This window comes from Diadema setosum, assembly GCF_964275005.1.
Source record: "Diadema setosum chromosome 20 unlocalized genomic scaffold, eeDiaSeto1 Scaffold_20_unloc_1, whole genome shotgun sequence".
Taxonomy (NCBI): domain Eukaryota; kingdom Metazoa; phylum Echinodermata; class Echinoidea; order Diadematoida; family Diadematidae; genus Diadema; species Diadema setosum.
In genome coordinates this window covers 921,072-935,399 of record NW_027307649.1, presented here as the reverse complement: position 1 = coordinate 935,399, position 14,328 = coordinate 921,072, and the positions used below count along the sequence as shown (strand labels likewise).

Genomic DNA, 14,328 nt, shown 5'->3' with positions numbered 1-14,328 from the left:
GAATCTAGAACCATCTGGAAGGCATGAGTTTTCTTCATTTTGTTTATTTTTTCATATTTTTGTTGTTTGTGTAAGAAACTACAAGTGCGTGGCCGCGGGCCAGGCTGCAGCCCCCTAGGAAAGTCCCACGCTTTAAGTAAACAATTAAAAGTATATTTTCAGCTGTGTTTTGTAGGTTTCGTCAAAATTGACTTAATCGTGCCTTGACAATTGAACATAGATTAAAGGGAAATAATGATGTCAATCTTCGACCTTCTTCCGTGTGACAGAAATGTTACAGAACATGTTACAGGAGCATGATATGCAAAGACTTTGTGTTCAAATCGATTACTTTGTACTGTAAATGTTAGGAAGCAAGATATCAGTCATTTTCATATCTTGATTCCATTTAGATCGGAAAAACATGATTGATCTGTGGATTTGTCTGCATGCTCTTCTCAAAGTAAGCCCAGAACAAGTCCTGGCCATCGTGGTCCTTAGTCCAAACCAAGTTAGGCCTGTTTCTGCTCAGAAAGAGTCTTACCAGGTATGGCAGCCGCTCATCTGGTATGTCTTCCAAAAATACCAGGATCACCTTGTCAAGTCCTGTTTCATTCACATGCTCCAGAGCCACTCTGACCTTGGTGATGAACCAGGCATCATCAACACAGTGGTTGCTGATCAAGAGAACAGTTTTGTAGCTGGTCTCGATGATGTGATGAACAGCATCAATGTAGTACATTGAAACTCTGAGAGCTTCGTCGCCATAGGCAACCCGTTGGAGATGGGGCATTCTCTCTTCCAGTGCAGGTCTGAAGACACCGTGAACCCAGTCATCATCACCATCTTGGCACATGATGTTGAGCTCATACTCATAGTCATTTGCGTGTACGTCTTCTTCTTGTTGCTTATACCCGAAGACAAAAAGCTTCAGCAGGAAGATTTTGTAGTTCAACCACCAGCGTTTCCTGTGAATCAAAAGTCCCGGTAACGTTACTATGACGCTGCCGGAGATAAGTCCAGAGATGAGTGGTGCATTGATTCCACAAAAGTCACCTGGATAGAATGCTTCAAGTGGCAGGTTCACAATTTCTTTGAAGGAAGACTGTGAGCACAGGGTTTCATTAAAGGGGGTGGCATTGACGTTGGTGGTATGGAGCCAGTTTTGGAACCATGCCAAGCTGCAGTCACAAGTGAAAGGATTGTAGGAGATATCAAGGCGCACAAGAGTCGCTGGAAAGTATGTGTTTGCAGAAATTGTAGTGAGATGATTATTATGAAGGTACAACCTTGTGAGATTCGGTGTGTAGATGAGAAGATTTTTCTCAAACAGAGATATCACATTAGCCTGCAGAAGCAATTGCCGTAAGAATCCCAGTCCTTCAAAAGCATTTGGGTCGATTTTCTTGATATCGTTTGAATACAGCAATAGGTGTGTTAGAGACGATAGGTAAGAGAACATCCCTGCATTCAAAACGGTGATTTGATTGCTGCTTAGGTTAATTATTTGCAGGTGACGTAAAGGTTTAAAAACCCAAGGGTACTCGTGCAAGTTTACCAACTTATTTCCCCATAGATCGAGAGATGTTAGTGAGTCCAACCCGAAGAAAACGGATAGAGGTTCATGATTACCTACCAGGTCTGTGACACTCAACTTTGCGAGTGACATGACGAGTGTCCTCATAGAGCTTGCATATGTAAATTGATTAAAACTTAATAATTGTTTTCACGAACGTTAGGTTCTCGAGGTTTTCCAACTTTTTAAAAGTACCATCAAGTTCGATAAAAGACGATTGAAAAGACAGATCAATAGATTTCAGGGAAGTGAGTCCGATAAATGTATCTGTGGAAATGTTTCTGATATTATTAATGGTTAGGTTGACTTCTTGCACATGGGACATTCCTGCAAATGTGTTTTTATTCAAAGAATATATATATATTTTTTTTTTTTTTTTGCAGTTTCAGTTCCCGTAACGAAGGCAGATCCCATGGTCCTATAAGCTTCTCTATTTTATTGCGAAAAAGATCCAGATATTCAAGAAAGGGAACACGATGCAGTACATCAGGATCTAACACTCTTATGTCATCGCTGTCCAACTTGAGAAATTGTAGCTTTTCTGTACACGCGAACGCACAAAGAGGCAAGTGTGAAAGTTTGTTTCTTTTCAGATTCAAGTAGATGAGTGAATTCAATCCACAGAATGAGCTATTAGTGATCAAAGTTATCTTGTTGTCATCGAGGTTCAAATAACGCAGGTTTCTAAACCCCCTAAATGCGTTGCTCTGTATTTGAGAGAGTTTATTCCGCCCAAGACTAATTGATGTCAAATTCGGAAAGTCTAGACGTTGGCAGGTGAGAGGTATAATAGTGTGAATTTTTGCGCTGTTGATCATCACATAACTGATGTTATAATTTCCCATGTAGGCTCTCACGTCGAATGTAAAAAGGTTAAAGTGGTTCAAATAGAGACCCGTCAGATTACGGAAATTCGAAAAGAGTTCATGGGGAAGTTCGGAGACGTTGTTGTAGGCCAGGTCGAGACTGTCAAATGTACAGTTCCAAATAGCAGCAAAACTCTCCTGATGAAGATGCGTGATCACGTTTTTTCTGAGATCAATCCTAGATAGGTGTTGGCAGGATGAGAATTGAGCGAAACTGATGTTTGTGATCAGGTTGTGGTCGAGGAAAATAAACTTCAAGGCTCTAATGGACCCAAGAGCGTTATTTGGGATATCGGTCAGTCTATTATGAGATAGCCCAAGGATTGACAGATTAAGATTGTTATGAAAGAGGGCATCTGGAAGTCGGCTGATGTTGTTGAAGCTCATATTTACCACTCTCAAGTCTAGGAGATGCTCGAACGAATTTCCCTCGATCTGAGTCAGCGCGTTCCATCGCAAAATCAGGACTTGGAGCTTTCCATATGCAGCAAACGACATGTTGGTGATGGTCAAAATATTGTTGTATGATAAGTCAAGATTGTAGACGTCGTCTGGAAGATTCTGAGGAACAGCTGAGAGATTGAGGTGAGAGCAGTCTGCTCGCAGAAAGGGGCCCGGATAAGAGAGGCAGCATGTGGGAGGAGATTGTACCCAGTGGCCAGCAATACATGACAAAATCATCACTGTAGTTAAAACTGTAAAAACAACGTTTCCAGCCATCGTTGTTTGCGGCGAAATAGTTCACTCTGAATTCCCAGTGATGCAGCTAGCATGCAATCATTTTTTAATCTTTTCCAGGAATCTGGATCACTTCATGAGCAAGTGCAAGCGCTATCCCGTGTTCATTTGTTTCACTCTCGTTCTTTTGCAGTGCAAACATTCATGAAAAGTTTAGTGAACTCTATCTAGTGATAACATCAAGAGCTGCAGGAAGAAGGTGCAATCAAATTGAAAAAAAAAAACCCACTATCGATTTCTTTTCTAAGAGCTTTCCTTCCTGAAGGAAGAAATTACAATAAGGAAAGAAAGAATGGAAAAACAAACAAAAGCAAGAGGGAATTGTGCATGTAGTAATTATCGGCTTTCCACTGTGTCTAAAATCAGGAATCTCTTTGTGCTAGGACTGTCACTCATTCGCTGCTGCCTTCGAAAAAGTGTAATCACGTTCGTATAATATGAATTAATTGATACATGTAAGGAAGGGCCGTTACACTGAATTGAAAGAAAGAAGCAAGTCTGTAGCATGCCTTCACTATTCTGTCATTTTGCCTGTAGCTGTAAATAAGGAATTGCTATCTGCTTTTTTGGCCTTGATCCAAAGGGGGGGGGGGAGAGAAAAACACGTTTCTCATCAATGGTACATTATTCAGGAAAGATGGATCAAGAAAATAATGCGCTGTGCGCTTAATTTGTCCATTAAATGAGAAATTCACCATACTCTCCTTCCATTGATTGCACGCTCCGTTTTAAGTCAAGACATTCACTGTTTGGACATTGATGGAATCTCATGAGAAACAAGACTTAAAGTTCCTTCTGTGATATGCACTTATGTTTTCATTAAAAAAAATGTTCTTTATAAAAATTAATTTTAGTCACTGAAGCCAAACATTCACCACGATATAAGTCTTCTTCCACATCCCCTCTTCTTTTCTTTCTTTTTTTTTTTTTTGGGGGGGGGGGGGGCAGCAGGCCAATGGGAACTGAGAATATTACTGTTTCCATTTTTGAACGAATTAACGGGTACTCATTATCTGACCGGGCTTGAAACTAGTTGCCGACTGTAGATTTTGCTAGTTGCAGAGATGTCTTCGCTAGCCCACGACTCTGAGACGTCTATTGTGAAATTACAGTGTCTCCGAGCAGTCGCAAAAAATCTAAAGACACAATTTAACAATGTGGCTGACCGACTTTAAAAATTCCCAATCTGGGCTGTCCGACCTCTATAAGATGTGTTCAGATGGATGAAAAACTACAAAGAACAGCAAGCATAATGAAGATCATAAATTAATTTAATTATAAACCGACACGCAATATTCTCAGTTCTCTTTGTATCTATCAATGTACACTTAATTAAAACTACGGGCTTTATTCCTAAACCACTTATGAACTGACGTCACTGCCAATCATGCCTTTGAAAAAACCTCGCTATTTTCCAGCTAAATTTAGCATCTCAGTAGGCGTTTTCACATCAGCCCGATGTTTTCAAATAGCGCGCTATTTTCTGACTTGGGAAATTTTCCCGATAGCGCTATTTGATAATGTGACCACAAATTAACACGCTAATTGTATCGCTCCGATCGAGAAAATTTCTCAAACTGCACACAAATCATGAGGAATTTTTGAGAGGGCACACACATTACTGATGCTGTTTGCATATGCTCAGCTGTCGAATTAGCTATTTTAAAAAAATTGACTATTCGGGCTACCCCCCTCTTCGGGCTGATGTGAATAAGAAATAAAATAGCGCTCTAATTCGCAATCGCGAAAAATATTTCGAGCTTGGATTTTTATCGGGCTGATGTGAAAACGCCTAATGAGCCAAGCAGGTCGCCTCATTCACAATGATACCGGACAATGTCAATCACACCGTCCGCCCCACATTCCACACATTGTGAACGCTACTAGTTCCATAGCAGCCAAATTGTCGCTGATTTCGGTATATCCGAGAGTGCAAAATGATCACATTTGGATAATTGCAAGGGTTGACAAAAATGGTCCTAAAATCATAACGCATTAACCAAAATTAAAGAACTTGGTGTCATTCTATTGGAAAAAGAATGGCCTTTTTAATAATACACAAAATAATGACATACTTGCAACAATATTGCTTAAATTCAAGATCTTAGGTGTTCGCTTTGGGCCACCCTGTATATGGCCGCCCAATTCAAATCCACACACACACACACACACACACACACACACACACACACACACACACAAAAACACACACACAAATAGGATTCTTTGTAATAGACTAAGACACAATGTAGTAAGTTATGTTGATAAACCAGAAAAAAAAAAGTTTGTCTTACCTGGGAGAGTAATCTTTTCTGTAGCTATAGGCCCAGTGTCAAAATTTAACGGCTTAAAACAAAACGGAAGTCGGGATATTAGCACTTTTCTGGACCATATTCTTTCGGACAGGCAGTATTTTTACTCGGAAACAAAACATGTTTTGATGAATAATCCTGCATAGCACGCCTGAGTGACCGAAATCGTCAAGCGCTCTTTTGTCCCTTTTCTGTGAAACTGCACTTCGTAACTCTCTCTCTCTCTCTCTCTCTCTCATTTCAATCACTTTTTGAACAGGCTAGAATGGTTCATTTCAACAATTTATATATATATGTGATAAAAACCTAAAATGGCATTAGACTAATGCCTTTTTCGGTTTTTATCACATATATATATATAGTATTATATACATGTATGTATACATATATATATAAAAACTCAACAATTCAAGTATATATATATATATATATATATATATATAATTATATAAATTATTAAATTAAACCATTATATATATATATATATATATATATACAGTGCGTATAAAAATAGGTAATCCAAATTTGGAGGGCTACTATAACTTTCAGCTGCTATGGAGATCACAATGTTGGTTGTGAGGAAAGAAGAACTCTTCCTCCATCAAATGGTACCTAATTATGTCGACAAATGTCATACACGACTGAGCACATGAGCTTTTTCCAAGTTTGAGTGTTATCGTGAAAGAAACAATGAATGTCTCGCTGAGTGGATGAGAAATGTCAGTGAAAATGGTCAAATTAACAAGCCAGCCTACACAACTGCAGGTTTTTGTGGGTTTCTATTAGCCTATCATGGTCCATAACCTTCAACATGGCCACGTTGTCGATAACTGAAAACTCGGTCACTCCCATAAAGGCTAACCAATTATCCATTTTCTCTTTTCATATTTGAGACATGGTTTGTCGCTGCGAGCTATGTGTTGAATGTGAACAGAAAAAAAAATGGACTTCATGGTGATAAAACTTGGAAAAAGTGCAATTTGTCATTGTTGTCTTTAAAGTTCATGTACTCAGTCATGAGTGACATTAGCCAATGGAAAGAGGAGGAGTCTTCTCTTTCCTCACAACCAACATTGAGCTCTCCATAGCTGACAATTGTGAAATATATAAAACTGTAGTAGCCCTTCAAAGTTGGATTTTTTTTTTTATATGCATGTACACTGTATATACGTATACATAAATATATATATTTTTTTATATATGGGTGCAACATGCCTTGTTTGTTTTTTTTTTAGAAACCCCATCACATTGAAGAAAAACACAGGACAACTAGTTTTACAATAATAATATGCAAATCTTTTTGTAAGTGTTTATTCAGTTGTTAAAACAATCGCTAGAGTATGTACACTATATACAATAACGATGTGAAATATAACAGCATTTTTTTTTACATAACCAGTCTATTGTGTTTGTCACATAGTATACTGTGCATCATACAACATGTTTCTATGATCTCTTTTTTTTTTTTGTTGCAAATACCATGCAAAGTAATATATTCGTGTGACTTGAGGACAGCATCGCTCTATCGTTCGGTAAATTTACAAAATCTGAAGGTGATTTTCTGCCTGACTTTATAGAGATTATCCTTTCTTTATCAGTTTAAGGACGTTTGTAGAATTCATTGTGATTGGTTGCCATACGCACGAAAAAAACAAACAAACAAACAAACAAATTTCGCGTTAAAATTGTCTTGATTTTATCTCACGAAAAATAAATCAAAATGCGAGCATTATTCAATTTCTTGTTAAACATGTGCTGTGATGTGAAATATCTTGTACTGAAGTACGAAGATTATCATCATCTACCACAAGATAACACGCGTTAGTGGTGAAGGACATGTGAATTAAACTTCACAGATATCCAATGCCGCATACAAATGGAAACAGAAAAGAATATCGGTAAAAATCATGGTACTTTAATATCATCAATATCTGCTTGTCCTAAATTGTAAGTTGTCGTCTTGACTGAGAGGAGGAACAATATTTTCGTATTCAAAATACGTATCGAATTAGCAAGGGTGCTAGTACCGTTGATATTCTTTCTGTTGTTGTTGTTGTTGCTGGCTGGTAATATATCAATCAATTCCACTTCAAAACATAATTCATATCTCTCCTTCTTAATCTGTCCAAACTATACGACGAGTCTCATACTTTCACGTTTACAACTCATTCAATTTGCCTGTCTTGTCAACCTTACACATTTCGTTGTGGTACGCCTATGGGCCCCAATGAATATTCATACTTGTACTATACGTTACGAGGCTTTCGGCTAGTTCTACGACCTGACCAAGTGCGCACACATAATATGCCAGTAAGTGGTTTGATTTCTGTCTAATTCACTTTCTTCTTTCATTCCACATTGGAAGCTCTACAGTATTCTCATACTATCTCTTTTGTTCTTGTAGACTGACACACCATCGGCTGTGATACTTGTGTGTAAAGCGAATGAATTCCATTTCTACTTTCACCATAATGTGACACCCAGTTGAAGGGGGTGGACATGTCTTTTTAGTATTAGTGTTTTTTTTTTTTTTTTACTTTCTACATGCCAGGAGTCAACACGTTTCACTTCATTCAGCGTATATCATGGCAACACATAGAAATCCTGAAAGGAATTAGGTCTTTGTTCGTCATACTTTGAGTACGCTGTGTGCTCGTAATGTTTACAGCACAAGATCGGCTACGGAATCATATTATTGCTAACCGTCTGTGGCATATTCGCATTGCCTTCAAATAAATGACATAGTCCTACGTATGCATATCCGCATAGGGACATATACCAGCACATACATTTTGTTTTCGTGATCTCATTTAAATCATGCTTGTCCACACACGTATCTTCGTGTATAACATACCTTGATTTAAAAAAAAAAAATCTCTCTATAAAACTACGGGTGAAACGTAGTCTACGTCATGCTTTGATTACCATTGATACGGTGGGGAGGAAACAAAAAATAAAGCAAAGCTTCTCTATCACGAAATACTACAAACAAGCAGGGCAAACAAGAACTGAAAAAAGAACAGTCGCCGTTATCCGTTAACCAGATCGCTTGCAGTGGCGGATCCAAAGGGAGCGCACCGGGTGCCCACTGTACAGTCATGTTCATTGTAGACATCATTACTTAAATGGATGGTATAGTTTTGGTTGAGATGGGGCTTCAGGTTTCCATTGTGTGTGTGTGTGTGTGTGTGTGTGTGTGTGTGTGTGATAAACCTCTTATGAAATATGAAAGAGCATACACATTCTAAGAGGAATTCAAAGTTTATTTGATGAAAATTGGTTTTGAAATGGTCCGAGTTATCCAAAAACAAAGAGGTCCTGATAAAAGGCATGACCCACCTTTTATAAGGACCACTTTGTTTTACTTTGTTTGTAGATATCTCAGCCATTTCGAAATCGAATTTCATCAAATAAACTCACAATTCCTCTTAGAATCCAGTGTATATTTTTTTTTCATATTTCATGGGTGGTTTCTAATTATCTCACATTAAGTTGAATCTCAATCCCTCAATCTCAGTCAAAATCTTACCATCCCTTTGATAAAGATTCTTAGAAAAAGCCAAGTGAAATACACAAAACTTGTAGACCTACATATGCACCATTAATTCACCTGTGAAAGTACTCATACAACACTTATGAATATACTTGCATTTTCTTTTTCGTTTTGCATGTTGGTCAGATAGACAGAACATGTATACATAATATTAATAATGCAATATAATCTTTGCAGCGAGAAAGAAAAACCGGTTACAGCTCGTTATTCCGAAGGTTCGTTATTCCGAAGGCTCTTTATTCCTAAGATTCGTTATTCCGAAGGTTCATTGTTCCGAATTTCATTTTCGGATTAACCAATCTTCGGAATAACGAACCTTCGGAATAAATCCACAAATTTTTGGATTAACAAACCCTTTTCCATTTTCGGATTAATGAACCTCTAGGTACAGGGAATTCGCGTGATTCGGATTAACGACCCTTCGGAATAACGAACGTTCGGAATAGCGAACCTTCGGAATAACGAACAGCACCCGAAAACCACCTATTTCTCTCTCCTTTACTGACCAATCAAACATACCAATTAATACCTTGCAGATGATTTAGCTTTTGTTTTATTATCGCTGTGTGAGATATCAATCAACGCTAATTTTGAAGAATAAATTTCAATCCATTGCGTAGGGGAATCATTCGGTTCTGTACAAGTCTCTGAGAATCTCCTAGAGAACGCTTCACTGTTATCATTGTTACTTTATATCACTTCAATCACTAACATCATAACCATTATTGCATGCAGGGGGAGGAGTGTTTCAACTGAGTTTATTCGACGCTGTGTCATCATCATCTGTTAAATAATTTTAATAATTTCTCTGCCAAGATACTTATCTAGCTATGATTTTTTTTTTTTTTTTTTTTTTTACTTGCGTAATTTGTCTATGTATCAGCTGCACTCTTTGGTTTTCTTTATATGATGGGATTAAAAAAAAAATGTACTCGAGACATGTGTTATTTCATTGGAAATTCTCGTGTCATTGTAATCCAGCTGAGTTTTGTATAGGATATTGTAGATGAATAGAGCCGTAGATCAGCACACCACGCACTTCATAGGGAGGTTAATGAGAACTTGAATGAAAGGGTCCTACATTACGAAAGTCATCAAGTTAAAGAGATTATGTGATATACCACCTACTTTCCTCCGAGCTTACCTCTCACACTTCTGCTTCTGATCGTATAAAACAGACAGATTTTGTGAGTACATAATTATATTACCGTTGCTGTGTATCTACAGCACCATCTATCGGGAGGGTCTTCCGATCTAATAAGAAAAAAAAAAAAGATTGTGGCCTAATACAGCGATATAAATGTAGTAATTCCGGTATGTGACCACGAGATAGTATAATCTATTCTGCAGAAGTTTTCAATCACTCTTGAACATTTTCTAAGCACAGCTTATCTTTTACATACTGTATTGAACAGAAACAAATAAGTGCAGTTCATTGGTTACATACCTGCAAATGTAATTTTTACAGGTCCTATTGTTATTGCGTATCATCACACCTAAGCATGATTTTCTAGTTATATGCCATACAGTACTCCCATCTCATTCAGGTGGAGGAAATCCACTAAGAGTAAATATCAGTATGATATACGAAAATTTTTACATACAACTTTGGAAAATTACTATTCAAAAACACAGAAGAGGGAATTGGCAAAAGTCAAAGCAAGGAAAGTAAAGTTAACGGAAGCAACATTGTTGACTGAAACAAAATTACAAATAAGGAAAAGTAAAGGAAATGTAAATAGTAGAAAAATAATCCGTATTCAACATTCATAAAACTGATTACTGTATGTATATTCAAACAATACACATTTCATATGAACGTAAGGAAGTCTAAGACGCTAACATCAAATGCCTAAACAACTTTACCCACTCGGGTTACGCACACCAAGGAGTCCTTGCGCACATACAAGAACATCCATCCAAATCATAGTAAATCTATAAGTGACATGATGAAAACTAAATCTTATAATTCAAACAATTACATGTGGAGTGAATGAATACAAATTAAAATATACACTGTATATTTTTTTTTAAAGAGTAGGTCCTAGTGCTCTTTGTTGGGTCAAAGGGTAATGCTCAGTCCCCCCCCCCCGCCCCCCGAAGAATCTGGTACCATCTGGAAGTCATGATTTTTCTCCATTTTGTTTATTTTTTCATATTTTTGTTGTTTGTGTAGGAAACTACAACTGCGTTGGCTGGGGCCAGGCTGCAGCCCCCTAGGAAAGTCACACGCTTCAAATAAATGATTGAAGATACATTTTCTGCTGTGTTTTGTAGGTTTCGTGAAAATTGACTTAATCGTGCCCTGATAATTGAACATAGATTAAAGGGAAATAATGATGTCAATCTTCGACCTTCTTCCGTGTGATAGAAATGTTACAGAACATGTTACAGGGGCATGATATGCAAAGACTTTGTGTTCAAATCGATTACTTTGTACTGTAAATGTTAGGAAGCAGGATATCAGTCATTTTCATATCTTGATTCCAGTTAGATCGGAAAAACATGATTGATCTGTGGATTTGTCTGCATGCTCTTCTCAAAATAGGCCCAGAACAAGTCCTGCCCATCGTGGTCCTCTGTCCAAACCAAGTTAGGCCTGTTTCTGCTCAGAAAGAGTCTTACCAGGTATGGCAGCCGCTCATCTGGTATGTCTTCCAAAAATACCAGGATCACCTTGTCAAGTCCTGTTTCATTCACATGCTCCAGAGCCACTCTGACCTTGGTGATGAACCAGGCATCATCAACACAGTGGTTGCTAATCAAGAGAACAGTCTTGTAGCTGGTCTCGATGATGTGGTGAACAGCATCAATGTAGTACATTGAAACTCTGAGAGCTTCGTCGCCATAGGCAACCCGTTGGAGATGGGGCATTCTCTCTTCCAGTGCAGGTCTGAAGACACCGTGAACCCAGTCATCATCACCATCTTGGCACATGATGTTGAGCTCATACTCATAGTCATTTGCGTGTACGTCTTCTTCTTGTTGCTTATACCCCAAGACAAAAAGCTTCAGCAGGAAGATTTTGTAGTTCAACCACCAGCGTTTTCTGTAAATCAAAAGGCCCAGTAACGTTACTATGACACTGCCGGAGATAAGTCCAGAGATGAGTGGTGCGTTGATTCCACAAAAGTCACCTGGATAGAATGCTTCAAGTGGCAGGTTCACAATTTCTTTGAAGGAAGACTGTGAGCACAGGGTTTCGTTAAAGGGGGAGGCATTGACGTGGGTGGTATGGAGCCAGTTTTGGAACCATGCCAAGCTGCAGTCACAAGTGAAAGGATTGTGGGAGATATCAAGGCGCACAAGAGTCTCTGGAAAGTATGTGTTTGCAGAAATTGTAGTGAGATGATTATTATGAAGGTACAACCTTGTGAGATTCGGTGTGTAAATGAGTAGATTTTTCTCAAACAGAGATATCACATTATCCTGCAGAAGCAATTGCCGTAAGAATCCCAGTCCTCCAAAAGCATGTGGGTCGATTTTCTGGATTTCGTTTGAATACAGCAATAGGTGTGTTAAAGACGATAGGTGAGAGAACATCCCTGCTTTCAAAACGGCGATTCGATTATCGCTTAGGTTAATCATTTGCAGCTGACGTAAAGGTTTAAAAACCCAAGGGTACTCGTGCAAGTTTACCAACTTATTTCCCCATAGATCGAGGGATGTTAGTGAGTCTAACCCGAAGAAAACGGATAAATGTTCATGATTACTTACCAGGTCTGTGACACTCAACTTTGCGAGTGGCATGACGAGTGTTCTCATAGAGCTTGCATATGTAAATTGATTTAGTGACGCAAACTTAATAATTGTTTTCAAGAACGTTAGGTTCTCGAGGTTCTCCAACTTTTCAAAAGTACCATCAAGTTCGATAAACGGTTGAAAAGACAGATCAATAGATTTTAGGGAAGTGAGCCCGATAAATGTATCTTTGGAGATGTTTCTGATATTATTAGCGGTTAGGTTGACCTCTTGCACATGGGACATTCCTTCAAATGTGTTTTTATTCAAAGAATATATTTCGTTTTTTTGCAGTTTCAGTTTCCGTAAAGAAGGCAGATGCCATGGTCCTGCAAGCTTCTCTATTTTATTGCCGAAAAGATCAATATATTTAAGATAGCGAACGCCATTAAGTACAGAAGGATCCAACACTCTTATGTCATTGCTGTCCAGCCTGAGAAATTGTAGCTTTTTTGTACAGGCGAACGCACGAAGAGGCAAGTGTGAAAGTTTGTTTCCTTTCAGATTCAAGTATATGAGTGAATTCAATCCACAGAATGAGCTATTAGTGATCAAGTTTATCCTGTTGTCCCTGAGATTCAAATGTCGTAGGTTTCTAAACCCCCTAAATGCGTTGCTCTGTATTTGAGAGAGTTGATTCAGCCCAAGACTAATTGATGCCAAATTAGGAAAGTCTAGACGTTGGCAGGTGAGAGGTATAATAGTGTGAATTTTTGCGCTGTTGATCACCACATAACTGATGTTATAATTTCCCATGAAGGCTCTCATGTCGAATATTAGAAGGTTAAAGTGGTTCAAATAGAGACCCGTCAGGTTACGGAAATTCGAAAAGAGTTCTTTGGGAAGTTCCGATACTTTGTTGAAGGCCAGGTCGAGACGGTCTATTGTACAGTTCCAAATAGCAGCAAAACTCTCCTGATGAAGATGCGTGATCTTGTTGTTTGTGAGATCAATCTTAAATAGGTGTTGGCAGGATGAGAATTGAGCGAAACTGATGTTTGTGATCAGGTTGTGGCCGAGGTAAATAAACTTCAAGGCTCTAATGGACTCAAGAGCGTTATTTGGGATGTCGGTCAGTCTATTATGAGATAGCTCAAGGATTGACAGATGAAGATTGTTATGAAAGAGGGCATCTGGAAGTCGGCTGATGTTGTTGAAGTTCATATAAACCACTCTCAAGTCTAGGAGATGCTCGAACGAATTTCCCTCGATCTGAGTCAGCGCGTTCCATCGCAAAAGCAGGACTTGGAGCTTTCCATATGCAGCAAACGACATGTTGGTGATGGTCAAAATATTGTTGTATGATAAGTCAAGATTGTAGACGTCGTCTGGAAGATTCTGGGGAACAGCTGAGAGTTTGAGGTGAGAGCAGTCTACTCGCGGAAAGGGGCCCGGATAAGAGATGGAGCATTTGGGAGGAGATTGTACCCAGTGGCCAGCAATACATGACAAAGTCATCACTGTAGTTAAAACTGTAAAAACAACGCTTCCAGCCATCGTGGTTTGCGGTGAAATAGTTCACTCTGAATTCCCAGTGCTGCATGCAATCATTTTTGAATCTTT

General features: G+C 38.6%; 2 protein-coding genes across 2 annotated transcripts; both read right to left on the bottom strand.

Annotated features, from left to right (window-relative positions):
- Positions 1-388: 388 nt before the first annotated feature.
- On the bottom strand, positions 389-2,919 carry LOC140245687 (toll-like receptor 3). Its single transcript, XM_072325230.1, has 2 exons — positions 2,815-2,919; positions 389-1,327 (listed from the first exon to the last, which is right to left on the bottom strand). The coding sequence occupies exons 1-2, from the start codon at positions 2,917-2,919 to the stop codon at positions 389-391; spliced, it is 1,044 nt and encodes a 347-aa protein (XP_072181331.1).
- An 8,595-nt stretch (positions 2,920-11,514) lies between these two features.
- Positions 11,515-14,040, bottom strand: LOC140245686 (toll-like receptor 3). Its single transcript, XM_072325229.1, has 2 exons — positions 13,621-14,040; positions 11,515-12,453 (listed from the first exon to the last, which is right to left on the bottom strand). The coding sequence occupies exons 1-2, from the start codon at positions 14,038-14,040 to the stop codon at positions 11,515-11,517; spliced, it is 1,359 nt and encodes a 452-aa protein (XP_072181330.1).
- Positions 14,041-14,328: the final 288 nt, after the last annotated feature.

What these genes read in the sequence shown, in the direction of transcription:
- LOC140245686 (XM_072325229.1), bottom strand. Translation starts at nt 14,040, where the DNA reads ATGTCGTTTGCTGCATATGGAAAGCTCCAAGTCCTGCTTTTGCGATGG. An exon ending in TCGACCTGGCCTTCAACAAA is followed by an intron (nt 12,454 to 13,620) that starts GTATCGGAACTT and finishes TTGCTTCTGCAG; the next exon opens with GATAATGTGATATCTCTGTT.
- LOC140245687 (XM_072325230.1), bottom strand. Translation starts at nt 2,919, where the DNA reads ATGTCGTTTGCTGCATATGGAAAGCTCCAAGTCCTGATTTTGCGATGG. An exon ending in ATCTCCTAGACTTGAGAGTG is followed by an intron (nt 1,328 to 2,814) that starts GTAAATATGAGC and finishes TTGCTTCTGCAG; the next exon opens with GCTAATGTGATATCTCTGTT.